Source organism: Alligator mississippiensis, chromosome 5 (assembly GCF_030867095.1).
Source record: "Alligator mississippiensis isolate rAllMis1 chromosome 5, rAllMis1, whole genome shotgun sequence".
In the NCBI taxonomy this organism is placed as follows: domain Eukaryota; kingdom Metazoa; phylum Chordata; order Crocodylia; family Alligatoridae; genus Alligator; species Alligator mississippiensis.
Window position 1 is genome coordinate 125,741,065 of NC_081828.1, and position 27,318 is coordinate 125,768,382.

At 44.1% G+C, this 27,318-nt stretch overlaps 1 protein-coding gene across 3 annotated transcripts in view; it reads left to right on the forward strand.

The window, feature by feature from the left end:
• The window catches only part of AMPH (amphiphysin), a 200,565-nt gene that overhangs the window by 78,535 nt on the left and 94,712 nt on the right, over window positions 1-27,318 (forward strand). For 2 of the 3 annotated variants that reach the window (XM_019483395.2, XM_019483396.2), the window contains exon 2: window positions 11,611-11,691. In XM_019483395.2, the coding sequence (XP_019338940.1) occupies window positions 11,611-11,691 (81 nt within the window). Of the gene's footprint in view, window positions 1-7,843; window positions 7,926-11,610; window positions 11,692-27,318 lie in introns of those variants that run through there. The other variant, XM_059728675.1, reaches the window with a different exon arrangement.

Sequence of the window (27,318 nt, forward strand, 5' to 3'; positions counted from 1 at the left end):
TATGATTTTTCCTTTAGATGTTAATTAGGCTCAAGTGACTTTTCAGGTATTCAAGATCCATCCTGCTCTGCTCTCCCCCAGGAAATGGTGTTGATTATTTCTTATACCAGTCACGAATCTACAAAGCACACATTTTTTGATCATCATAAAATTTATTTGGGGTAGCTTGTCAGTGGCTTTGTTTCATTTGTAGGATGATCTGTATGTCTGTTCTGTAATTACCTTAAAAGATTATCATCATCATTTTTCATGGTATAAATTGCACATTTTATATTTAGACTCTTTAGAAATAACACATTTCCCTCTTTTGTTTTGATTAATATAATCTTTCCATATGACAGTATTTTCTGCTTCTGTGGATTTTATTTGTTAACCAACTGTTTTCATGCATCATGGCCCTATGTGGTACCCAAAGCACTGGCAAGCAAATACTGACATAAAATTAATGGAGGAAAGGCAGCCACTAGAAAAGGAAATCTTCATGCTTCCTGCAATAGTTAATGGAATATTTTACATTTGTACAGAGCCTTTCATGTTGGAACTTCCCAGACATATGTACACACATACAACCCAGTTGAAAGGCAGTTACAGGTTTCCCTTCCTTTATAATGTACGTGCGTTCCTGGAAAATGGCGCATAACTCGAATTCGTCTAAAGGGAACCCACTTTAACAGACAGGGATACGTTCCAAGACCTTGACTGTACTGACCCCCAGGCCCATTTCTACCAATTTTATAAGGCAATTTTGGTACTCACCAACAGCAGACAGTATACACAAGCACAGGGCACTATCATAATGGGGATGGCAACTACAGAACCACATGTCGCAGACAATAAGTGAGGACCACACATCCACGTGGAAGACAATATTTTGGTGCGGTTCACTCTCACAATGCACCACACAAAGCAGATGACTGCGGGCTTCCACCACACCAATCATTTATGAGTGAATTTTTATTGCATATAATGAATTTTTGGTATAAAAGGTTTATTGCATAAGAGTGAATTTGCACATGAACCCGCATAAAGCGAGGGAAATCCGTAGAAGACTGCTGAGGTCTAACTTCTCTTTTAATAGCACTGACAGTGTTTTAAGCCCTTCATCTAGGGGGAGCCCAGTATTTGTTCTGGAAATTATACAGAGGGTCCAAAAGTGTCCTTTTCCTCTACTGCTTTTAATTGTTTTTGGTGGAAGAAGCAGGAAGGTAAAGGGATAACAAAAAAAAAAAAAAGAAACCTAAGAGAAAGCAAGACAGTGGAGCTGTAAATGTCTCCGGAGAATAAGGGGTAATGGAGAGGGAAGTGGAGAAGCTTAGGATGGGAGTAGCCATGAACAGAGACAGCAAGAGGGACATGGGCATTCATAGGTCATAGAATCATAGAAAATGAGGGTTGGAAGGGACCTAAGGAGGTCATCTAGTCCAACCAGTGCCCAAAGCAGGACCATCTGAGCCAAGGCTTTGTCTACCCAGGTCTTAAAAACCTCTAAGGATGGAGGTTCCACCACCCTCTCTGAGTAACCTGTTCCAGTGTTTTACTACCCTCTTGGTGAGGGAGTTTTTCGTAATATTTGGGCCAAGTGCCAGAAAGCCCAGCAACCTGGACTTTGAAGATATTGGCGTATGAAGGGTGGACATGAGGGGGAGTTGCCAATAACTTCTAAGTCCAGGTTGCTGGCCTGATTGTTGTTGTGGCAGTGCAGCCCTGGCCCCTTCCCCACCGTGCTCCCTGAGGCCTACTTTCATCCACTGCCAGAGGGACTCCGGACCCTAGTACAGCCTCTTGCAAGCTTGTGGCTTCCTTCTGCAAGCAGCCCAGGCACAGGGCAGGCCCCTGCCTCCCACCACAGAGCCTGGGCTGCTTGCAGCAGGCAGCTGCGAGCCTGCAAGCAGAAGCACCGGTCCAGAGCCCCAGCCCTGCTCGTTCCTGGATGTGGCTGCAGGTGTACCCCTGGGAGCACAGCAAGGATGGGCTGGGCTGCAGGGGCTGCCCCTTCCCTGCTACAGGCTAGGTATTGGCCTCCCATGCAGGAGCAGTGCAGACCCTGCTGGGACCCCCTGGGCCATGATGAGGACAAGGGCCACAGCTGAGGTCTGTGCCATCTGCAGCAGCGGCCTGGCTACCAGCTCAGCACAACAGGAGTGACAGCAGGGGCAGGGGCTGGGGCTGGCATTGTGGCTTGGCCCAGTCCACTGGTGCCTGGGCATGGGAGGAGGAGCCCCCTGGGACTTCCCAGAACAGCTGCCCCTATGGCACTGCCCCTGCCTGCAAGCACCATCCCCCTGCCCCACAGGCAGGCCAAAGGCTGCCCTGCACCACCCCCAGGGCTGTGGCTTGGGCCTGGTGCATGTTTCCCTCTGTGGCATAGCTCCCTCAGGCATCATGTGGATGAGGTTTGCAGGGAGAGGAGATGTGGATGGAGGCGGTGGGGCTGTCCTGCGAAGGGCCTCTGTGCTCACACAGCTCACCCTGACCTTCACAGCCAGGTGTGGTGGGACAGGGATGGGAATGTGCCCCACTTGCCCTCCTGCTGAGCCCCTTCCTGGCCCCCGCAATGTGGTCAGGCTTTGCAGGTATGCAGCCCCTTGTGGTGGAGCGCAGCCCTGGTTTCTTCACTGTGGTGGTCCCCGAGGCACAGGTGGCAATGAGCCCATCCAGGACTCCAGACCCCAGTGCAGTTACTTGCAGGCTTGTGGCTGCCTGTCACATCCAGCCCAAGCTCTGGGCAGCTACGGCTTGCCATTTAGCCTGGGCTGCTCGCAGCAGGTCTTATAGCCTCCCTGCCACCTGCTGCAAGCAGCCCTGGCCCTTGCCAGTGGCCAGTGGCAGCTGCCCAGAGCTTGGGCTGGCTGTGGCGTGCCAAGCGAAATGGCCTTATGTGCTATGCTCTGGCACACATCAACCCCAGTCTAGCTTCATCCTGTTTGAAACTGCCCTTCAGGTAGTTGAAGGCTGCTTTAAATCCCATTTTAGTCTTCTCTTCTCTAGACTAAATAAGCCCAGTTTTGTCAGACTTTCCTCACAAGTCACATTCCCCAGCCTCCTAATCATTTTCATTGCCCTCTGTTGGACTCTCTACAATTTATTTACATCCTTTCTGTAAACTGGACATAGTACTCCAGATGTGGCCTCGCCAGTGCTGAATAGAGGGGAATAATCACTTCCCTTGATTTGCTGTCAACACTCCTACTGATGCAGCCTGGTGTTAGCTTTCTTGGTAATAAGGGCACGTTGCAGGCTTGTATGCAGCTTCTTGTCCACAGTAACCCCCAGGTTCTTTTTTGAGCAGATCTGCTTCATAGCCAGTCAGTGCCCAGGTTGTACACGTGATTGTTCCATCCTAAATTCATAATAATAATGATTCCAGGCTCAGAATAATGAAAGGGTTGTGAAGGAGGAGTAGTTCAAATGTGTTCAAGAGGGTAGAGCTCAATTTATTTTTTCCTTGAAGACGAGACAATGTACTCATTTCCTCTCACCTCTAGAAGGGTGGTCACTAGCCAGCATATTCTGCAATAGTGATCAAGTTCTTTCTCAAAAAAGAATTCAGCTGGGAAATAAGGTGGCAAGTTGGAGTGCCGGGTAAATCAGCAGTTTTAGTACAATAACAATATGCATTCAGTAGAAAAAGGATTTTACAGCGCCTTCAAAGATGCCAGACTTTTTAACACAACAGTTTCATAACAGAAGGACTATGTAATTCGATGGTTCTTAACCTTTTTAGATTAAAGGAACTTCTCATTAGACTTGAGGCACCCATCAGTAACTTTTTTGAATTGAGCAGCACCCCATTTCAGAAATTGATTTATTACAATGCTTAACCTCTTTGCAGAGGGGTGAGGCATTGGGGTGGGATAGCAGCCAAGCAGGGAAAGCATGAGCCTGCCATTATCTACTTATCTTCTCACGCCTCATTTATCTGCAGCCTCACTTCCTGAAGCATCCCCTCAACAGATCTTCTGGCATCCTGGGGTTTCCCGGATGAGAATCACCATTTTAACTAAAAGTTAGACAAAAATGAACTGGAAACCTCATATTGGTTTAAAATGGTCTCTTAAGATGGAGCATTGAAAATGGCTCTATGAGCCTTATGTCTTGGGGGACCATGTGGGGAAAGTGTTCCTTGAAACACGTGACTGAGTAATCAGAAGTTTGCAAGTAATTCTCTCTGAAAAATCAGGAAAGTCTTATGTGTACTCTGAATGGGTTTATTAGTGATAAGGAGCGCAATTCGCAAATAATTGGTTCTTCACTTAACTTTTCAATTGTTCTTCGTATTTGAAGAATAGGCCAGTGCTTTATGATGATTCAGCTGCTGTGTTAGTTGCTCACTGCAGTCTTTAAGCATGCTTGGAGTTGCTCTGTTATAGACAGTCCTAGATCAAGGGACAATGAGCAATTATTTATCAGTGAACAGTTTTACTGTTATGTTTTCCCAAGTCTTCCACATATCCTTAGTAAACATTTAAAGTGCACGGTGTTGCATTTTAAATGGCGTGTTAGATATTCTGCATTGGGTAAATGACAAATTGATTTTTCTGCAGCCATGGAGGAAACATTAATGAAAACTGAGGCATGTACAAGCATTCTGTAGTCATCAACTGATGCCACTGCCAGAAAGCAATGATAATATGACAATATGGTGCAAAGATAACCCTGTGTTCCTGAAATTGGCAAGACTGTAGAAAACAAAGGATGAAATTCAGGCTTCCTATTGAAGACAATAGCAGCTGTGCCCTCTTTCGCTAGGGCTGAATTTGAATCATTCACAGATTTGAATGCTCTCAGTCTTTACTCTTACAGATTAAATCAGGAAATATTTACTCAGTATTGTTTTATTAAATGTGTACTTTTTCTTCCAATTCTCTGATAAGCATTAGGGCTGTGCGAAATTTCGCTGGCTATTTCGTTTCAACGCTGTTTTGACTCAGTTCGAGCTTGAAATAGCAAAATCGAAACAAAACAAAAGGCTTCGAAACAGCCTTGAAACAAAACAAGGGCAGTCTAAATGTTTTGAAAGTTTCAAAACATTTTGAGTTTTCAATCTGGGCTTGCTTGCAGCTGAAGAAAAACTAAGGAGAGGGAGGAGGAAGAGGGGGAAAGGGAGGAAGGACTGCTCTGATATTGACATGTGTAGCTGGCCAGTGACTGTGATCCTTCCCTGAGGTCCCTTCCAATCCCAGTGCTCTGGGGGAGGGACAGAAAAACAGCATAAAAAGCATTGTTTGAACTGAGTTTTCTCTGTGCCTTCACACTTACAAGTGACACAAGTTTTGCTCTGAACAGTTTGAGGTGCAGTTTCCCAGAAACCCCTGCACTTATCTCCTTGAAAGCTGGTAAGCTTCATGGCCTTAACAGGGGCTACCATGCTTGCAGTTTTCACCTTGGTGTGCCTTAACACACACAGGTGACATGAGTTTTGCTTGTCAGCAGCATGAGGTGCACTTTCCCAGAAACCCCTGCACCTATCTCCTTGAAACTTGGCAGGCTTCATGACAGCAGAATGGGCTGCCATCCCTGCAAGTTTCATCCAAATCAGGTACCAAATGACAAAGTTATAGGCAGTTTTGTGCTTCCCCATTATAGCCTATGGGTGAAACGTTGAAACATCGAAACAGCTTTGACTAAACAAAATGGAACAGTGCTTTGAAACAACAAAACTCAAAACGAAACACTGTCCCATCGAACCAGCGAAACAGAAGTGGAAATGAATGGTGCTGTTTTGCACAGCCCTAATAGGCATTTTAATTAGGTATGTTTTGGTTGTTAAGATTACTTACCTGAGAACATGAGATTCCATAAAATATGATAAAATGGCTTCCTGGTTGGATCATGAGGACTGTAAAACCCAGGTCTCTACCACTAAAACTAAAGAGCTAATAATAGGATAGACCAAGTCACCTCAGTGGCTTACTGACATTTGCTAAAAGCAACAAAAGATGTGTCTGATCCAGGCACTTGGCAGACTTTCAAATGGAGGTACCTAAAAGGTGGTATATAAGAAGATGAAATGATTTTCTTGCAGCACCTAAGTCATAAAATAGTGACTTTTATCTCCCTAGTTACTGCCTCCAGATTGTGCTAAAGGCTAAGTACATACAGACAATCAAAACGCCCAAGGCTGAAGTGATTTAGTTTTTGCAGGTTAGTCTAAGCAGTAAAGATTGAACCAATAAGCAAGTGAACAGACATTCACTTTGATTCAGGAAATGCAGCCACATGCCTGCAGTGGCTCAAGTCGGAAGCCAGGGGACAATAGAGCATAGTTCTCTGGCATGTAGCCAACTTGGGCTGTGTGTTCATTTCTTCCTGCTGCCCCCAAGGTCTCTGGGATTTGCAGTTCACAATCACAGCAGCAGGAATCTGCAGGGTTGCTCATCCTGCTTCTAGTTGCTTCTGGGATTTGTAATCCACAGTCACAGGTAACACAGGGGAAGGTGAGTTTAATTCTGCTCCCTGGCCCCAGACCCCAGCTGGGGTTTGCCTGAGGGGGCCAGTGAGCCAGCCCTCACTGCTCCAGCTAGTGAGCAGAGGAGTGGGACCAGCCTTGCTCTCTGGAGCAAAATGGTCATTAAATTCAGATTTTACTTTTCTTCTTTCTTATCCCTTAAGCACTATTATTGGAAAGGATTTGGGGCAAGGGGAGCTATCAGGCCTTGATAAAATCACCACATTCTCAGAACCACCATAGCTAAATGTGACATTTTGCTGGAATTTGTCAAACAGAAAAATCTTGGTGTTCACTTGTGAATGTTAAATGTTTTGTACTATTTTCACAGCTGCAATACTTAGTTCATTAGACCCAAAATATCGATATCTTACACTTAGATATTGCAATGTAGTTTACCAAAGTGCTACACAGATTTCTTTTCTTCTGCTGTCCTTTGTAGTGAGGAGGCAACTACTTGATGTTTTTGGAGTACTTCTCTTGTAACTCTCCCTATGTCAGCTGTCAGGAATCTAGTGTGATTTAATTGGTTTATTTGCGTTCTGTTTTCTGTATTTAGGGCCTGATCCAATGGTCATTAAAATGAATAAGAGTCTGCTTGGATTTCATTGTAGGACATGTTGTTTTAAAAGTTCATGCCTGGCCAGAACAGGCTACCTTAGGCTTTGTTCTTACACATCTTACACCTGTGTGGACATTGTGGATTATGCTTAGCTTTTCTAATCTATTTTTGTGGCTTTATGACACTATTTTCTTTGTTAAGGTCAAAATATTTAAATAATGGTGCTTCCGTGACAACGTTCTTTGGTTCTCAAAAGTGTGTATCTTCCTATTCATGCCAGTGTCATTTTCTGCATGGTCCTTAAGCAACATTAGTTTTTACAAATTGGAATAGATTCATTTAAAATATATTAACATGACTGTGATTCCTGTGGAGTTTCCTTTTCTGGGGTCTTTGTGTTGAAAAAATTGCAATTAATTGTGACTAATTTTTTTAATTGCACAACTAATTGCAATCACGTTTTTTAATTGTTTGAAAGCCCTAATTTGCAGACTACTGTTTAACCCAAGCACAAGTAGGATTTTCCCTACAGTTTCATACACTATCGAATAGTATCTGTCCTAAATAACATGCAAAGGTAACTTTGCCACTGGCTCATTTTGTGCTAATTATAAGAGACAAGTTTAGTTTTTTGAATGAGGGTGTCGCAGGGCACCTCAGTGCTCTGCTCCTAGAGAGGAGAAACTGCCAGGGAGAGAGCCCTGGCAGGACATTAAGGAGCACAGCTGCGGGTTGCCGGGGTAACTAAGGAGAGCCAGCTGCCTGTAGGAGGCAGGGCCTGGCCCTTATAAAGCACAGGGCTGAGGTCAGGCTGGTAGTTCCCTGCCAGTAGCTAGAGGGGCAGGAGCTCCTGGAGCTAGGAGGCGAGAATCACAGGAACCGCTCTAGCTGGGTGAAGGATGGCAGCTCGGAGAGGTTTGGGCACCATGGTTCTGCCAGGAGGCTTTATGTTTGAGTTATAGCCAGGAGGCTCGAGTTTATGTTCGGCTTTGATACTACACCGGTGGTTTGGGTGAGGCTATAACGTTGGAGGAGGCCTCATAGGGACCCCCAGAGGGGTGGGGGGCCCTAGCGCCTGAGGAGGGCGCAGTGTCCTCATAGGGACCTACAGGGGGTGGGGCCCTAGCACCAGTGAGGGCGCAGTATTCTCAGGGGGAACCCCAGTGGTATGGGAACCCCGGCGCCAGTGAAGGCGTAGCGCTAGTGAGGGCGCAGCTTGCGGGGCGTAGACCCCAGCCCCGGAGAGGGGTGGCTTTGAGAAGCCCCAGCGCGGGCATGACGAGCCCCAGAGAGGGGACAATGTTATTAGGAAGCCCAGGACGGGCACAGCAAGCCCTAGAGAGGGGGCAATATTATTAGGAAGCCCAGTGCAGGCACGGTGAGCCTCTGAAGAAGGGCTAGTGCTGCGACAAACCCCGGAGCAGGGTAGAGTGCTGCGGTTGCCCTGGTGAGAGGGGTAGTGGCGCGGTGGCCCTGGGAGAAGGGGGCAGCAGCACGGTGAGCCCGAGAGTCAGGCGGCGTTGCTGAGAAGTCCCCAGAGCGGGCGCAGAGAGCCCCAGACGGGGGGGCTGTATTTTAGGAGCCTGAGTTCGGGCGACATCGCAGGGAAAGCCCCAGGAGGGGGCACTAGTGTAAAGGCCCCAGACAGGGGGTGACACTATAGAGAAGGCCCCAGACAGGGGCAACATTACAGGGAGGCCCCGAGTGGGCTCAGAGAGCCCAAGAGAGGGCAGTACAGCAGGGGAGGCCCCAGAGAGCGGGTGAGAGTATGTAGAGGAGGCCCGAGAGACGGGCAGTATATATATATAGAGAGAGACGTACCAGCGTCTATCTCATCAGCGAGGCTTGGGGCGTGGTATTAGGGGTTGGTAGGAGCCACGCGTAGCCCATAAGGCTAGGGTGCCTGGGGAGCACCCATCATACTGGGAGACCCCCAGGGGGTCCGGGAACACATGGGGACAGAGGTCCCAGCTAACCGTGCCCAGGGAGTCGTAAGGCAGCCTCCCAACTTTATCTAACCATCAAAGACATGGCGGGCGAGAATTTGAGGGTGCCCTTGGGCCGACTTGGCACAGTGAGGGGGCTGTAAGGAGATCACGGCCCTCCTGAAGGACCCTGCTGTGACAGAGGGCAATCACTAATCATTTTGTATGTTTTTCTCAAGATGATATTGCACTAAGATCCATAGTCTATTTTGAGATGTTCTTATTGTTTGTTTATTTCTGGTGTCATACAGCAGTCTTGTCTTTTCAGTTTACAAAGAGACCCATATAAATAGCTCTCTATACTGCTGTTGGGATTTATTTCAAACTTGTGCTCAGAGCTAACCAATATACTTGTACAGTGGTTGCTTTTATGGTTTGAATGGCCCGATACTAATCTAGGCATTTTTACACTCTATTGTGATTACATTTGCATGGATTGACAATAAACCTGGCATCTCCCTTCTTATTACCGTTGCATTTTATTTGGACGTACTTCCGTTTTTCTATCATTTATAACACTTTCCTTTTGGAAGGAACAATCTAATTTAAATATTCATTGTTCCTTACAAAGGCAAGTCCATTTATAATCATAACATTGCTTATCTTGATTATTACTTTTATTGCAAGTAACTCTGTCTCTAACTCGCCTGCTGACTATTCATATTCACATGACTTTGATTTATTGCTCTGGTTTGTAGTCCTATTTGGTTACTACTGGTTAAGAAAATGTACCGTTCCTAAATGATGTTCTTTCATGGATCCCAAGTTACACTTCAGTTGCCCACAAATGATTCGTTCTCAATATAGGGCTAACTAAATGATATCTTGAGGCCTGTATTTATATATAGGGTCACACTAGATGGGGTAATGACCCTTTAGGATCTTAAACCCTGTGTAAGAATTTTTGAACATGTTGAATGATTTTTTTTCCCATAAGTTTTTCCAAATATGCTTGCACAGGGGCAGTCCTTCACGCTGTCTAGTTTGTGTGAAATATCACTTGTTTTCATGAAATCTTGGAAGTACTAGAGTTGAGAGGATGCCTGGTTCACTGGTTAAAGCTGTGACTTGCAAAACTCAGATTCAGTTTTCTGTTGTGCATAATATATCCTGTGTGATTTAAGGGAAGTCAATACATTTTTCACTCTCTCTTGCTCACTGTCTCTCTCTGTTTACCCATCTGCAAAATGGGGACAATAGTAGCTTTTATCTCACTATTTTTTTTTTGATAAATAGTATAAAGTTGGTACCCATAGAAAAGTAGGTAAGAGATTTAAATCAGTCACAACACTTTAAAAAAACAAAAAAAGAAAATATTGAAATAAACTAAGATTTAAGAATTCTAAAACATGCCAAAGGGAACTCTTTTAAGCATCTGCCTCTAATGGATATATGAAAAACATTTTAAAGTTTCCCATAGTAAGCACATTAATAATATCCATGTCCTGTTGTAGTCATCTCTAACATCATTAGCATAACTTATGGTTCTCCTTTGCTTGTCTACCTTTTGTAGCTCTCACTCAATCCACTGCCTGATTACTGGAGGAGAGAGATTAGGCATTCTCAAACTGGATTAGGCATGTACAGTATTTATTTTGAGCAGAGCAGAGAACGTGTTATTGCAGGGTATTAATTAACTGCTCTTTTTTTAATTTTTGCCTGATCTCTGCCTTTTGTTCTTCTCCTCTGATGTGGGAAACATAGGAAGATTTAGAGCCAACAATGATGTAGTTTAAAAAAATATGGGCTCTAATGAAGTCAGCTGGAGTTTTGGCTTCAGTGGAGGCAGGATTGCAGCCCTCATACAAGTAATAGAAATTCTGAGGGATGGAAAAATGGTGTGGTTGTTGTGTGGGGTTGATTTGAAAATTAAGTTGGTGGTGACTTGCAGGTTCTCAGAAGCTTAGAATGTTAAACTCCATGCTAGTGAAAGGGATTTAATGGTAGAGAATATGTAAGCTATCCTAGCTGAAGAGTGTATCAGAATCATATTTTTCCAAAATATTACCAGAGAGCCCTACTGCAAATATCATTTTACATTTACCATCCAAGGTAAAGGATTCTGAATGTATATGAAAATTAATACTAATTCTAATACAATTTTAAATAATTATTATATAAACCATAATTTTTTTTCAAATTTAGATATTTTCACTCACATTGTACTACTTTATGCTCAGAGCCATACAAGCAACATTAGGATAACGTTTACGTATGATGCATTACTAGTTTGGCAAAAACTTTTCTTGAATTGAGTCTTTGGGACGTTTCACTGTCAGAAAGGAAGGAAAACTTCATTCAGTAAGAAAGGAGCAGAAACTCTACACATTCTATGTATGCACATACACTCCCACCTACGCACAAAAAATGTTGCCTTTTGTGTGTAATCTTCCTTTATTATTTTGCCAAAGTAGCATCATGTATGTACTTTGAAGACAAATTACATATTGTAATGAATACCATATCTAAAAAGTGAAATGCCATTAAAGTGTAACAGCTGCTCTGCTAAGAGAAGAGGCAGTTAAAGGGATGATATTGTTCTGTTATGACTGTAAATATTCTTCTCACAAGACATGATACAATTATTCCTTTTTTTTTCTTTTTTTCCAATTTAGGTGCTACAAAAGCTAGGGAAAGCGGATGAAACAAAAGATGAACAGTTTGAGGAATATGTTCAAAACTTCAAACGGCAAGAGGTTAGTTTCTTTTTTGATTTGTCTAATTGTATCTCAAAAAAAATCAGGTGTAGTTGAAATCAGTGTGAAGAAAATGTAGTAGCAGGTCAAACAAAGGCTATCAACGGATGTTGTCTTTGGAGCGGAATCAGCTGTGCTGGGGTATATTCCAGTACATCTCGATCCGCTTCATTAGCATCTATGGATGTCGCCATAGCTGTTGTGCCTGTTGTCCTGCAAGATCAAGCACCTGCCACTGCTGGGGCTTGAGGGGCCTGATCTTGCAGGACAATGGCCCTGATTTGCGGCATGCATCTGTAAGCAGGTTGCTCTACTTACAGGTGCATAACCTGAGTTGGGGTGCAGAAGCCGGATATGCCACTGGGAATCCTGTAAAGAGGATTTCCCATGGCACACAATAAGTAACAGAAGTTCTCCCATTTTAAGGTGTTATAAACTGTGATTACCTTTGGTCATAGCACTTTTTTTTTTTTTTTTTCTTTTTTTTTTTTTACCATAAGGTGCTAGGATGTCCATTTACTCACAACACTTGCTGTCCTAAAAATGTTTATGGTGGGCTGGGCCACACTAATCATCTGTGACAGGCTGTTTGATTATGTTTGCCAGATATTTAAGACTGGTGAAGAAACAGGAATAATTGGAAATGAGAGAGAAAGGCGCAGCTCAGCTGTGGGAGTGAAGAGGTGGTTGAAATGTATGTAGTGTATTGGCTCACTATGACTTGAAAAAGAGTCAGCATGGAGAGGGACTGTAGGCAATGGGCACTACCATGTCTTATTCAAATTGTCTGCACTACATTATCCTTGTGGTTGGTTCCCATCCACATTTGCCCAATATGTGACAAGTTTTTTATAGTCATGCTCAGTTTTGACTGCATTTAATCAACTTCATAGCTCATTTCTATTACTGAGCACATGCTACTTTTGGCAGCAGTTTAATGATAGACAATGTATTTAATGAGGTTTCCTTGTATGCAAATGTAAGATGAGAGGCTTTTTTCCCCATGCTGATTGGAGGAAAAAAATGTTGTCATGTATTTGAACAAATACAATAGATTAATGCTAGCACGACTTTGTCATTTGTAGTACAAACATGAATTGAGGTCTCCCTTTTTTTAGTCAGAACCTTTCTGTTCTTTCCTATGCATATGGTTATTTTTATTTGTAATTTGTATTTAAATAACGCAGGCCCAGGACCTTATTTCCTTTCTTGAATCTCTTCCTGAATGAACTCTGGATACAAAATATCTATCTTATTTATCCAGTGTGTTTTACATATAAATGAAAATGAATGAAAGGAAAAAAACTTATTGTTTAATTAACCTCCTGATCTGGTCACATCAGCAGGGGAAGTGTAGGTTGGACATTACGAGTAACTTTCTGACTATGAGGGTAGTCAAGCTTTGGACCAGGCTACCTAGAGAAACTGTGTGATCTCCATCCTTGGAAGTTTTCAAGAGCAGGTTGGACAGACACTTGGCTGGGATGGTTTAGTCAGGGATGATACTGCCTTGAGCAGGGGGCTGGAGTAGATGAACTTATAATAACATCCCTTCCAGCCCTACTTTCCTATGATCCTAAGACGCATCTAAGTCTACTTTCTGTGTCTGTTCACATTCTCTCTCTCTCTCTCTCTCTCTCATAAGTCAGAAAAGTGAACTATAGGGGTGGGGAGTACTAGAGTTGGGTTTCCCTTGCCTTCCTGAATCCTAGAGGGAGACGGTGATATCTTAAACCACTGAGGCCAAGAAAGAGGGAGAAACATTCAGACATGCAGAAATCTCCTTTTTTTTCTCTCTTTCTTTTCTTTTTTCCACAGTTTTAAGGGGTATGTTTACTTGACATTGGGTTGCTTATGTTATTTTCGGCCAAGTGTCCCTAGTAAGAGAGTGAGATGGAGAGAGAACCTCCCATTTCAGCAAAATTGTCCCTCAAGAATTTTTTAAAGAATTATCTGTAATGGCATCTTTCATTTGGATGTCTTGCTTAAGGTCTAAAGATAGTTTCATAGTTGGTAGGGTAGGGTCAGAAGGAACCTGAGCAGATCAAGTCCAACCCCCTGCCATGGCAGGAAAGAGTACTGGGGTCAAACGACCCCGGCTAGGTGTTTGTCCAGCCTCCTGTTAAAGACCCCCCAGGGTAGGAGCCAGCACCACCTCGCTTGGAAGTTGGTTCCAGATCCTAGCCGCCTCGACAGTGAAGTAGTGCCTCCTGATATAACCCTGAATCTACCCTCTGCCAACTTGTGACCATTATTTCTTATCACTCCTGGTAGTGCTCAGGGGAACAGGGACTCCCCTAATGCCTGCTGGTCCCCTCTGACTAGTTTGTAACAGGCCACTAGATCCCCCCTCAGCCTTTTTTTTGTGGAGGCTGAACAGGTTCAGGTCCCATAGCCTTTCCTCGTAGGGCCTGCCCTTCTGACCCCTGATCATGCAGGTGGCCGTCTTCTGGACCCTCTCGATGTTGTCCACATCCCTCCTGAAGTGCGGTGTCCAGAACTGGACGCAGTACTCCAACTGCGGCCTGACCAGTTTCTCAAAGAGGGGGAGGATCACTTCCTTGGACCTGCTTGAGATGCATCTGTGGATTCATGACAGAGTACGGTTGGCCTTCCTGACCACGTCCCCACACTGTCGGCCCATGTTCATTTTGGCATCAATAATGACTCCAAGATCCTTTTCTGCCTCTGCACTGACAAGAAGGAAGTTCCCCAGCCTGTAGGTCTGCTGCTGGTTCTTCCTCCCCAGGTGCAGCATCTTGCACTTGTCAGTGTTGAAACCCTTCCTGTTCTCATCCACCTACCACTGTAACCTGTCCAGGTCTGATTGCAGCCTATTCCTCCCTTCTAGCATGCCCACTTTTCCCCACATCTTAGTGTCAACTGCAAATTTGAACAGGGTGCTCTGTACCCCTACATCCAAGTCACTGAAGATGAAATTGATATTCCTATTCATGTTGTATTTTCTCTGTCTTTGATAGATAGACTGGCAGTGATGAACAACCATGACCTCTGCAGAACCTCTTCTCTTAGTTGCATATATGAAATATGTTGTGTAATCTGGAGGTGCCTAAAATGAGATGCCATTTCCACAAGATAGTACCAATGTTTAAGATACACTTATGTTTGCTCTCTGGATTCTGCTGGGTCCCACTGTCCCGTAGTAAGATTGAGAGATACCCACAGGCTCTGCTAGAATTGAACACTTTTTATGGGAAAAGAAAAATGATGGCAAGTTGAAACCCTTTCCTTTTGCACCAAAAGGAGCCATTGCTTGGTAGTTTACATATACGTTCAAATATCCTTCCTCTTGTTTTGTCCTTGCTTTGATCAGCAGTGAAATGGTTAATGATGTTGAGATTTAAATAGTGCCGTTATGGGTCTAAATTAAAATTCCGATTGATTAACACCTTTCAGAGCTGTTGTTCTCTGCAGATTCACACAGACATCACTGCATCAGTTTACACTTGGTTCATCTTTGCAAGGTTACCTCTGCAACTGAAGAGGATTTTTAAAAATAAAAATTAAAGCTGAGACTGGAGAGTTAACATATAGCTTGGGGGACATGCTGATGTTTTCTGTTGTTGCATTACTAGGCAATTCTTCATTGTGCTATGGCACACAGAATGTTTCGAGTGGGCACTGCAGTTTGGCAGTAGAACAAAGCCAGTTTGTTGCTAGCAGGGAATACCCCACAGTGGCAGATGGCTCAGCCAGACCTCCCTGCAATGAGGAAAACTACCAACTTTATTTCCAGTGTCTGACTTGCATGAGTAACTGGTGCCTCCTGAATCTGGGGGGGCACTTGCAGAAGCCGCTGACCCTGTCGGGGGCACTAGCCCTACTGACAGCATCTGTGTCGGCTGTCAGAGGGGGTACCAGCCCCATCAGAGGGGTCGTGCGCCCCTGTGCACACCCTACTAGTCGCCTATGCTGACTTGCCTTATGAGTCTGTCTTGCATTCAGCTGTTTCCCTGGGCTGCATTTGATTTGGGGAGAGATTGTAGCCTGGAAAAAGAATGGGTCTGTGTTTCCTGTGGGCCTTTGTTATCAAGGATCCTGCTGGGGCACCTTGGGGAGTCTAGCTGGCTCTCTGGGCAGAAGCAGTTCCCATACTCCTCAATAATAAATAGCCTTGGCAGTGCTTCCTCACTTACCTTCTGGCAAGAAATAAGCCAAGTGGGATTAGAAAATTTGGCTCCAGGGTAAGCAGCCCTCACATCTGTCTGGCATGCACTCATCGCATCTCAATTCCAGAACCTGCCTCAGGAGCCACGTTCCTGATTGCAGAACTCCCTGCTTCCTCTGTTCTTCTGTGGGTCATGAATGGAAGTACTGGCCATATGGTGGACACTGCCAGAATCCAAGTATGTAGAAAAGGACTTTGTGGAACATCTCCTTTCCCCTTCTTCCACTTTTAAACCTTTATCTTTCCATGTGAAACTGTGGCCTCCCAGGCTAGTCACTGAGAAAATTCTGTTCCCTGTAAGCAAGAATCTCAGTCCCAAAATTGACAATTTCCATCGATCCAGTGATAACCAGTAGATACCTGGGCTGGTATAATCATACAGCAAGAGGCAACTTCTCAGATAACTAACAAATCTGTCAGCGGGCCTTGAAGATGAGAACCAAAGTCTTCCATTTGATTCAATGCTCAAACTGGAGCTGGAAAATAAAACATTGTATATATAGAGATGATTGTATGCCCTTTGTTACTAAGCACACACCTCCTTGTGTTCTGAACCAGCAATATAATTTTTACATGAGGTTCATGCTGGAAATTGTAACACCTATGTACTGGAAATTGAGAAGAGATGAGATGAGGAGAGATGAAACGCAGAATCCTAGAGTTCCTCAATTATCTTGAGTTCATAATGAACATAAACCTGTGGTGCCAGAAGGATCAGCCATAGGCCTGGAAAGAAATTGTTGGTCTGATCTCAGAAGAACTTGAATATAAGGGGAAGATGCCCAGAAAGGAACACATGCTTTGTCACTGAAGCAAATGTTCAGTTCTTATTGGAGCCTATTGTGTATGTGTATAGGCTTCTATTGGAGTCTGTTCTTGGATACAAACATACTTCAGTAGTCAAGAGTTCATATGGTACCTCTTCCATAATTTCTGTTGTAGCTTCTGTGTCTCATCCTAGCAGATATTTTTAATTTTTAAGGTTAGTAAAAATCCTGTCAGTAAACCAAGCAGGATGACCCTTATATCAAATGCTCTGTGGGGATAATCAATGAGGATTCATTAATGTCCCAGTTCAATCCAGGGAATAGGTACCAGAGTGAGAGGAGCAACTACATTCTGAAAAACATTGATTCATGGAGGTCTTGGGGTACTGTTCTTTCAGTGGATAACAGACTTGTTCTGACCATGACAGGCAATGTGTCAAAGTCATTTGTATGATCTACCTAGAGACACCTTGAAATGACTTTTCTAGGGGAGAATCTGATTTATGATCCCTAAGTTTTATGCAGCACCACCACCCACCTCTCAACTGAGGGCCATTTAATAAAAGCCGTCTCTGTATTTTCAAACCTGGAGCTGATGAATCACTGTAGAATAACATGAGTCAATCTTTTCTATGCAGGCGCACAGCATGCCTGCCTTCACAATCTCCGGGCTGTACAAGTCTGAAGGAGCTAGATTCTGGTACTGAACCAGAATTTCTTGCATAGTAGTACAGAGCTTTTGAGAGTTTAGTTTTAACTATATGTAAAATAAATTCATATCTTATTTCATTTCCTTTGCAAACAAGAAAACGGACCATCTCATGAGAAATTTCTCCTGAAAGATAAATTTTTTGGACTCATATACACTTATAAATATAACAATCCTCTGTTACTGCAAGAGAGCAGCTCCTCAGGGCTTGGAACATTTTTTTTCTGAATAAACTAAAAGTAGATGTGCTTAGTTTTTAAATCAAACATAAAGTCAAGAAGCAATTGTCAAATCACGAGTATTTTTCTCCCTCAAAAATATCTTTTGAGACCAATGGTATCTGGCCCCAAATTCTACCTCTATTCTAATGTTCAGGCAAATGCATTTTGTGTAAAGAATTTATTATTTGCTGGCTAGAAGTTAAGTAGCAATTCCCTTGTCACGCTGCATATTCTAATGAAGCATAATGCAGGCATTATTTTTATGAGAAATCAATATTCTGTTTCACATCCTCTATGCATATTTAACTTTTGTTCCCGATTTGCTCCATCAGTATTTATGAGACCGCTATATTTCCATTTCTAATGCTAGAAATACATAAGCATATAAATAACTAAATAGCACGTCTACCATTTACTTTTACAAAGCCAGCAGCTGGCGTAATGTTGCCAGGATGAAAATTAAGTAAAATGTCAAGTGTTTCAGTTGCTGGTTTATGAATTTGGGAAGGGGGGAGGGCAAGGAAGAGGCTCTTCTTCAAAGAGCAAAGATTGTTTCTTTGATGGCTTACTTTACATATTTCACATCCTCTGAGGCACAGGAAGGCAGGGGCAGATCCACAATTTGGCAAAGGGGCCTGTGGGAGCAGCCATCCATGTTGCAGGGGTGGCTGAATCCCCTGCCACAACCTCCTACTCCTGCCACCCACTAGTGCCAGTACACTGCACCACAGGAGCCTCTGGGGACTTTCTAAAATCCTCAAAGCAGATAATAATCCCCTGCCTTTCCCTCCTTGTTCAAAGGCACTTCCCCTTCCCTCCTTCCCCACCTGCTGCTGCTGTTTCCCCACTGTCCCAGGGGTGGGGGAAGCTTCAAAGCTGCTCCTGCCTGATTTGGCCAGGCTATGTGGGCTCAGTGATAATGGGCCGAGTAGTAGCTTCCCACAGGTTTGAAGTTGGCAACCAAATGTGTATAGAGTATCCTAACTGGAACAGGAATCCTCACTACTTCTCACTAATCTCACAGCTGTAGTAGTTAAAAACAGCATTTTTAATCTATAATGGGCAAAGAAACTTATGCTACTCCTACTAAGTTCTTTAGCCAGAGTGATCTATACATACATTTTTTATTACTGTAATTTCCAGTACATAAGTACTGGATTAGTGTTATGATTTCCTGCATGTCCATCATGCAAAAATTATATGGCTGGTTCAAAACACAAGGAAGAGTGTACTCAGCAACAAAGGGCATAAGGCCATCTCTATATACCCAGTGCTTTATTTTCTGGCTCCCATTTAAGCATTGGATCAAATGGACAAATGGAAGACTTTGGTTCTCATCTTGAAGACCCGCTTTGGGATTTGTTAGTTATTTGAGAAGTTGCCTTTTGCTGTATGATTATACCCTCCCTTGGTATCTACTGGTTATCACTGGATTGATGGAAATTGTCAATTTTGGGACTGAGATTCTTGCATACAGGGAACAGAACTTTCTCAGTGACTTGACCAGACATCGGAAACACACTCCTGGCTTCCTGTGCCATCAGAGTCGATTGTAAAACCACCATCCAGCTGTTTTGCAAGACAGAAGAGAAAGACAAAATAATGCATCTTTATGAAGATACTTCCCAGTTTAGGGAAGTAAGCTGATAGCATTGTGATAAGAGCTATATAAAACCTAGACAGAAATAGGGGAGGATGAAAGTTATATTTAAAGCAGGATTGGGACAGTTCTGACCTTTGATATGCACATGCAATACCTCCCGGGTAACATGTGCATACCAATGTATAGAATTTATACCCCTTAGACTAGGGACAGACATTCAAAAAGCCTGAATTGATTCAATCTTCACAGGTTAATCTAATCTGACCAGGCTGAACTGGTTTGAAACTGGACAGACTCTCTCTGGACTGAGGAAATTTAGGCACATGCCTGCACTGGCTCAAGCTAGAAGCCAGGGGGTGCTACAGCAGCCCTCCCTTCCCTTCTGCAGGGAGCTGAGCTGAAGGGGTGGGGTCAGACCCTGGCAGGACTCTCTTGTTAGGGAGGTCTGCCTGCACAGTCACAGGCTTTTCCCCGCTGCCTGCTCAAAGGGCAGGAGTGTTGCCAGCCCCCAGTCCCAGGCTGGCACTGTGAGGCAAGGGAGGGTGTGCAGTGCGTGCATCTGTTGATGATATGGAGCTTTTCAATCTCCTTCCCTGCTTCATCATACTGTCAGCAGAAAACTGACAGGAGAGCAAGCTGGAGGGAGGGGAGGCTGAGAACAGTCTTTATCACCTGATTAGCAAAGCAATAGTCTCTCTCCACATGACTTCAAACTTCTTAAACAGTTTAATGAATGACCTGTTGATTAGCTCCAAAAGCCCTAAGCGGTCACTGTTCTGTCTGCATATCCCAGTGAAACTGGAGAGAGACACTGACGCAGACACCTCTCAGCATTAGCTAGCATACCACATGCTGGCTACATTTCCTGCTGTGGAAGAGAGGAAGAAGGAATCCCTGCTTAGGCAGCGATTGGTGAAAGGGAGAGGAGAGGTGGGCATGGGGAAGCCAACAGATCCTGCTGTGCCTGCAAGTCTGTGCCAAGCTCTAGCCAGAGAGCAGAGGGGAGGGGCAGTGGAGCAGAGAGCCCCGTCCAACCCAGGGAGCATGTTGGGATGCTGGGGGACTAATTTAACATAAACCAGCAAGGGGTGTGGGACAGACATTGCATAAACCAGTTTGAGCCAAATCAGTTAAGTCTGATAACTACATTCAACCAGGTTTATCTCAAACCGGTTTCAGCCATTTTCAAGCTGGTTTATATTCACTGAACATCTGTTCTGTTATAGATTTAAACCAGTTTCTGATCATTTAAACCAATTTATGTGTAATGTCTGTCCCTAGCCTTGATGTTCTTCAGGCTTGCCCTACTGTAACAGTCCTTTAAATTCACTCCTCTAATCTCTCTAGGGCTAGGGATAGAAGTTACACATAAACTGGTTTAAGTGATCAGAAACTGGTTTAAACCTGTAACAGAATAGAAGTTCAGTGCATATAAACCCGTTTCAAAATGGCTGAAATTGGTTTAAGGTAAACCTGGTTGAATGTAGTATCAGACTTAACTGATTTAGGTCAAACCGATTTATGCAACTTCTGTCCCAGACCCCTTCCTGGTCCAGGTTAAATCAGAGTCCCCCAGCATCCCTGAATTTTGTAGCCCTGGGCTGTGCTGTGCTGTCTACTCCAGAGAGCAGGGCTGGCTCCACCCCTTTGCTTCCTAACTGGAGCAGCAAGGGCTGGCTGCCCTGCTGGCTGGCTCATTGGCACTCCAAGAAAATCCCTGCTGGAGTCTGGGACCAGGGAGGGTTAAACTTCCCTTCCCCCAAGTACAGAGCTGCCCCATCCTGCTTACTTACTGCTGGCTGTGACTGTGGACCACAAATCCCAGAGGCACCTGGAAGCAGGAAGAGGAAATGATGAGCAACCAAGCAGAGTCCTACTGCTGTGAATGTAGAAGGCAAATCCTAGAGACCTCAGGGGCAGCAAGAAGAGGAAGCAAAAAACAGCCCATGCTGTCTGTGTGCCAGAGAGCTGTGCTCTAGTGGCCCCTGGCTTCTGGTTTGAGCCACTGCAGGCATGTGGCTGCATTACCTATATCATAAGTGAACATCTGTTTGTTTGCTTATTGGTTCAATATTTGTAGCTTAGACCACTGGTTCCCAACCTTGGGGCGTGACCCACATCAGGGTCATGGGGGGGGTCCTCAATAGGGTCGGGATGTCCTGTTGGTGGCCAGTTTAGGGTTGCAGCAAAAAAAAAGGTTGGGAACCACTGACTTAGACTAACTCGCAGAGGCTGAATCAATTCAGCCTCAGGCTTTTTGACTGTCTGTACTTAGCCTAGAAGACACATCAGTAAACTCTACCAAAACTGTATGCAGATTAGAGCTTTGAATAGCAGTTTAGCCTTGTGTTACAACAAATAACTGAACATTTCAATAAAGCATGTCTGCCAACCAATAAAGGAAATGCTTTAGCTTGTCCTGCTGTCCCAGTCATATTGGTTATGAAATGACACAATTTTGTTATTAGGTTTGGAGCTGCATAAATGATTAGCCATTTTGTAGGTCTGTCTTGCAATTTGATAAATATTTTGCACTCTGGGTTGGGTCAAGCAGCTGTTGGATACTATTCCTGGTTGTCACCAAACTGAGGTGGTTTATTTGTTTTAGATCTGTGGCTCTTGGGCTGTGGGCCACATGCAGCCCAGTCAGCACACTGCTGAAGCCCACGTGACATCCTGTTAAAACATTTTTAAATGGATATAAAGGAAGTAAATTGTGTGGGTGTGGCCCACATAATACATTGAGAGCTGCAAGTGTGTCCCACTATAGTAGATAGATTGTGAACTACTATTTTAGATATTAAGTACATATTACACATGACCCTCAGTGTCTAAATTGCGTTGTAGACTATGTCTAGTTTATTAAATGATTAAGAAAACCATGTCCTTCTCCCTCTTGTTCAGAGAGGGGATAAACAAAGGATACTTTACAAAGAGTTCAATTAGCCATTTTCAAAGGAATTTTCGAAACTTCCTGAGGGCTCATGTTCACACTCTGAAGGAAAGAAAGCTGATGGCAAACTTGACATATGTAGCTCCACTTTGGATTTGCTTCCTACGTCCACATGGAGAACAGTTCTTGTGTAACCCTTCTGTCAGGCACCGGTTGGCAGCAGCAAGGGCCAGGTTCAATTTTGGAGTACCGAACATATTTTTCCTTGGCTCAAGCACCTACCCAGACCACCTGGGAACCAGTAAATGAATGACTAGGGTGTCCCACATAAACAACCCTCCCCCCCCTCCTTGCAAGCAGTGTAAACACAAAAGACAGATTTATTACAGAAAACAGAGAAAAACACCAAATGCAGTTTGAAACTACTAATTACAAGACATAGTCTGTAGGCTGTGTTGCACCAGGGGAAGCTGCCAGAGCGCATGTGTCCTTCTGTGGTGCAAGGGGCTCCTCATTGCTCTTCGAAGAATGGTAGCATGCTCCCACGAAGGGGCTGTTTGTGTGGGGGGTACGGACAGTGACTGCAGCTCCAAACAGGATGCATGCATCCCAAAGCTTTTGGGCTGGATTATAATGGCCTGCTAAAATGAAACTGCAGGAAAAACTCCAAAAGGAGCCAGGTTGATTAATATCTACAACCAGCCCAACCACACAACTTGGTTAGAGCAAAGAACCATAAAAAAAAAACAAGGGGAAAGACCAGGTCCACCCTCTAGCCTTGGGCTGCCGATAGTTTGGGGTGACTGCTCCACTGGGAGCAGAAAGTTGCAAACCTCAACCCCAGACCAAAACTGGCAGGATTAGAAACTGCCAGGTTTCAACCCTGCTTAAACTGCCAGGCTTAACTCCTGGCCAGCAAACCCAAGGAACCAATACTCTTTTCCCTGGTATTAATCCCTTTAAACCTCAAAAGAACAAAGGGGAAGAAAAGGAGGAGAGAGGAGTTCCCAGACATGGGACAATTCTGTCTCTTCCCCCCCGCCCTCTAACTGAGCATCCCTTTTGCTATCTACAAACTCCTTCTCCCTTGGAGGAGACTTCACTCTTCAGCAGCCCCTAGCATCTTCTGGCTCTCCAAACCAGCCTAGCTCCCCTGGTATCCCTTTGCATGACATCACCTTGGCCTTGTACAGTCAGGGAACGCCACACTTCAGTTCCTCTCTCAACCAATCCTCCTGAAGAATCCTCTGCTTCCCCTGGCCAATGAGGCCGGAGGGTTTTACATAAAAAAAATACACATACCCCCCCCCCCCCCCCCCCCCCCCCCCCGCCATATACAACCTAAGTATGTGTGTAGGTGTTACACTTATCAGGTTTCAAAGCTTGTCCAGTAAACTTATTCCTCACATGACTGAATTTGACTCTGATGGTTGAATTTGTGCTTTAAGATATGTCTAAATTTACTAGAGTTTGATATCTTTTTATTGAAAAGCCTCACTCGTAGCTGGTTTAGAAGGCTATGATATGGAAGATTAAGGCCCCCAAATTTAAATTGAATTTTCTGATGTGTCTCTGCTTCCTGCCAAGTTGCACATTTTAGCTGATTATACTACACTGATTTATGTAACAGAATAGGATGTTGGGATTGGATAACAAGGGCAGAGCAAGGGTGAGGTGATAAAAAACTAAGTATTCATTATACACTAATGGCCCAATCACTGTCACAGACTGCTCTTTTGGACATAATGTGTTGCTCAGCCATCTTTTTTTCCAGTAAGGGATTGGTCAGATGGTATTTTTTTGGATATGGAGTATCCTGCATCACTAAATACATGCAGTCTAATTGCCTGTGAGATTATTGTAAACATATATACTGGCTTTGAGAATGTGTGGGCTAATGGTATTCTTTTTGACATTATTCTGCTTTTATAGTGGCACTTATTAATACCAAACACTGCATTAAGAGGATTCTGCTCTTCCGAGGTTTTCTGTATTATGGAACAATTGCTCTTTTGCTTCCATGCCATTTTGCTGTATGCAATGATACAGTAGGCACCAGAGCCTGAAAATGAGCAGAACATGATTTTTTTTAATGCTCTTTTGGGTGCACTCATTACAGATGAGTACATCAGCAAACTAGTACAGACCATTCAGTTTCCTTCTAAAAGCTAGCTCTTAATTAGCAAAGTTGATGGACTGGTGATCTTAATGAAAATAAAGGCAGCTATGATTTCAGAGCTGCCAGATGCTTTAGTCTTATGTCTCAGAAAGGAAGAGGAATCCTTTGAGAGTACATTAGTCTTTCATTCTGGTAGTATGATGTAGTGGACTTTTGTTTTTGCTTTCATTACTATATTTTCTATACTATACTATATACTATATTTTACTATACTGTTTTTTCTTCCACTAGTCTTCATCCTTAAATGCCTGGTTTAAATTGTGTTTGCATGGATCATGCATAGTGTTGCAGTGGTCCAGGCATGGCCTGGAAAAACAGAATAAAAAAACCTTTAAAAATACAAAAGCAAGAATCTATGATTCACTGATGACCCATGATATTTACTGATGTCCCACTGAATATCTCAGAGTTCTAGGGTAACAGTACCAAAATTAGGCCATAACTAGGGATCCTTGTTTTCTCTGTTTACAAATCGCAAATTCTCTGATTTTAACCCCCCACCCCACAAATTCTCTGATTAAAACAACCAAAATCTGCATTTTTCCATGATTAAAATGAAACACTACCGTATATATATATGTATCACCATGTATATATATATGCATCAGTTAAACACAATGTTTTATTGATATTTTTATGATTTTAAAGTAATTTGGAAGCCTAACGGTGCTTCAATCACTATAATAAAATACATTCTGAATACCTATACATTTTGGCATTTGATTTGGGGTTTTTTTATCCTGAAAAATCAGAGCTCCTCCTGCCCCCTTCACTCATCAGGGTGCGGGTCCAGTTGCAGCTGTGCTCTCCAGCTACTTTGTGGTTCTGAGCAGCCCTGATATGCCAGTGCCTTGCCCATGCCATTGCCCCTTACTTCCAAGCCATAGCCCTCCAGCCCTGCCAGTGCCCCTTATTCCTGACTCACAGCCCCCTGGCCCTGCCAGTGCCCCTCACTCCCCAACCCACAGCCCACTACCCTCCCTCCAGCCCTGCTGGAGGTGGCCTCCAGGTGCCAGGGCGACAGGACTAGGGACCGAAGTCTGCAGACCCCTGTGCCACCAGCAGCGCTGGAGCCATGGCTACCACCTGTGGGAGGTAGCAACTGCTGCAGCTGGAGCAGTGTGGAGCCTGGCTCCCTTCCCCCACAGGTGGCACTACTGAAGTGAAACCCAAGGGCAGGGGGCAGATGCAGGCTGAGGGCTCCCTGCCCTGCTGCCCTCCTCCTAGGGCCTCCATGGCAGGTGTGGCAGGGCAGAATGGGGCAGGGAGGTTTGGCACTGTCACTGGGAAACCTGCACCACCGTGATGAGGTGCCTCCTGCCTACCCGACACCAGCGGGGGGCACAACTCTGCCTGGGCCCTGCAGCTGCACATTCCTGCCCAGGTCCTGAGCCATATGCTCTGCTCCTGCTGGGCAGCGCCCCCAGCCCTGCCCAACTCCCTCCCTCCCTCCCTCACCATGGGGACCTCAATCCCTTCACCCCCCCAGATTTACCTGCAGAAAGCAGCAGGAGTTCCTCTCCATGGGCTGCCATATGTGTGTACATGCACATGTATATGGTGCCCCCTGCCTGATCACCCTCCTCCTGCTGGCCGCAACCCCTTGCAGCCTGGAATTCTACCAGCATGCAAGAGGAAACCTGCCGTTTCCTTTGTTTTTGTCCTTTAAAAAAGGAAGTCTGTGTTTTTCTCCTTATAAAGAGAAAATTTCCATTTTTCTCCTTGAAAAGAGAAAATCCACATTTTTCCATAGTGAACAGAAAACCCAGATCCCTGGTCATAACACAGGTGAAAACAAAGTTATAGATAACTTGCAACGTTAGTTCACCTTTTTGTTACATGCTAGTGAGTATGTACCCCATACTTGCATATAAATAGTGCACAGACATTGTACTTAAAATGGAAACTGGATATCTCTGATGATTGATAATCCAGATCCTCCAAATTTATTAATGACTAAAAGTGATTGCCATCTTTAAGGCTAACCTATGAGGTTTTGGATTTAATCTACTGTTAGTTCCTAATAGGCTCATGTCCAACTCCAAAATGCTGCCTTCACAAATAATATAGAATGAATGCTAATAGCCTCACAGAAGAAACGCTTAACTATGAAAATGTCTTGAACCTGAACTAGCTTCTCACTGTATATAAGTGGTTCTTCCAAAATAGGGTCAAACCTTATGCTTGGGGCAAAATTTCTCTCCTTGATCTAGTTAAGGAGCACAGTCCAAAGTCCTCACTTGCCTTTGAATGCTGAAGCTTTCCTACCAACTTCACTCCGCTTTAATAATTGTCAGTGTGGAAACGTATGCTTCTGCAGCCATTCATCATTCCCTGTTTTGTGGAAGACAAATGCCTTTAATGTACAGCCCAGTGCTATTTTTACTACAAAACAGTAAAAATAAATATATGCTTTGAAGTGTGCTACTTGCTTCAGTGAGGATAATTTGCATTAAGCAAGTATCAATTATGTATTTATCCAAATGGACAAAGTAAGAGACTCCTACCTATGCACTCTGAGTGCATTAGGCACTTAAGGGCATATCCTTAACTGACACAAAATGTTGCAGAACCTTGGAGTGCAGTGGAGCTATAACAGCTTGTACCAATTCAGGATCCGTTTTCTAGAGTTTTCAGATAGTCATCTCTTTTGGGGTTCAGTTTTCTAGTACCTATACAACAAAATCTCAAATGCAGTCTTATTTATGGTAGCTTATTGCAAGATAATGTTTTGCATGAAGACAGGGGCTTTGATTATCAGGAGTTTCATTAAGGTGTCTTTGTCATGATCAGACCACTGCCTTGTAAATCCCTGTTCAGATGGTAGGCAAGCTAGGCTGATCTCCCCCAGAGATGGGTGGAGCCAGAGCAATTCCCGAACTCCCTGGGACATATTCTCACTGGCCTTGACAGCTACTCTGTTGATGGCCTGGTCAACTTGTAAAATAGTACACTAACTCTGACCATAGACACATGTGACAAAACTGCCTGCATTTGGCATAGCTTGGGGGACCGTCATTTTGCTGCATAGTCAAAGATTGGAATTGCAGATGCTTGGTCTTGTCC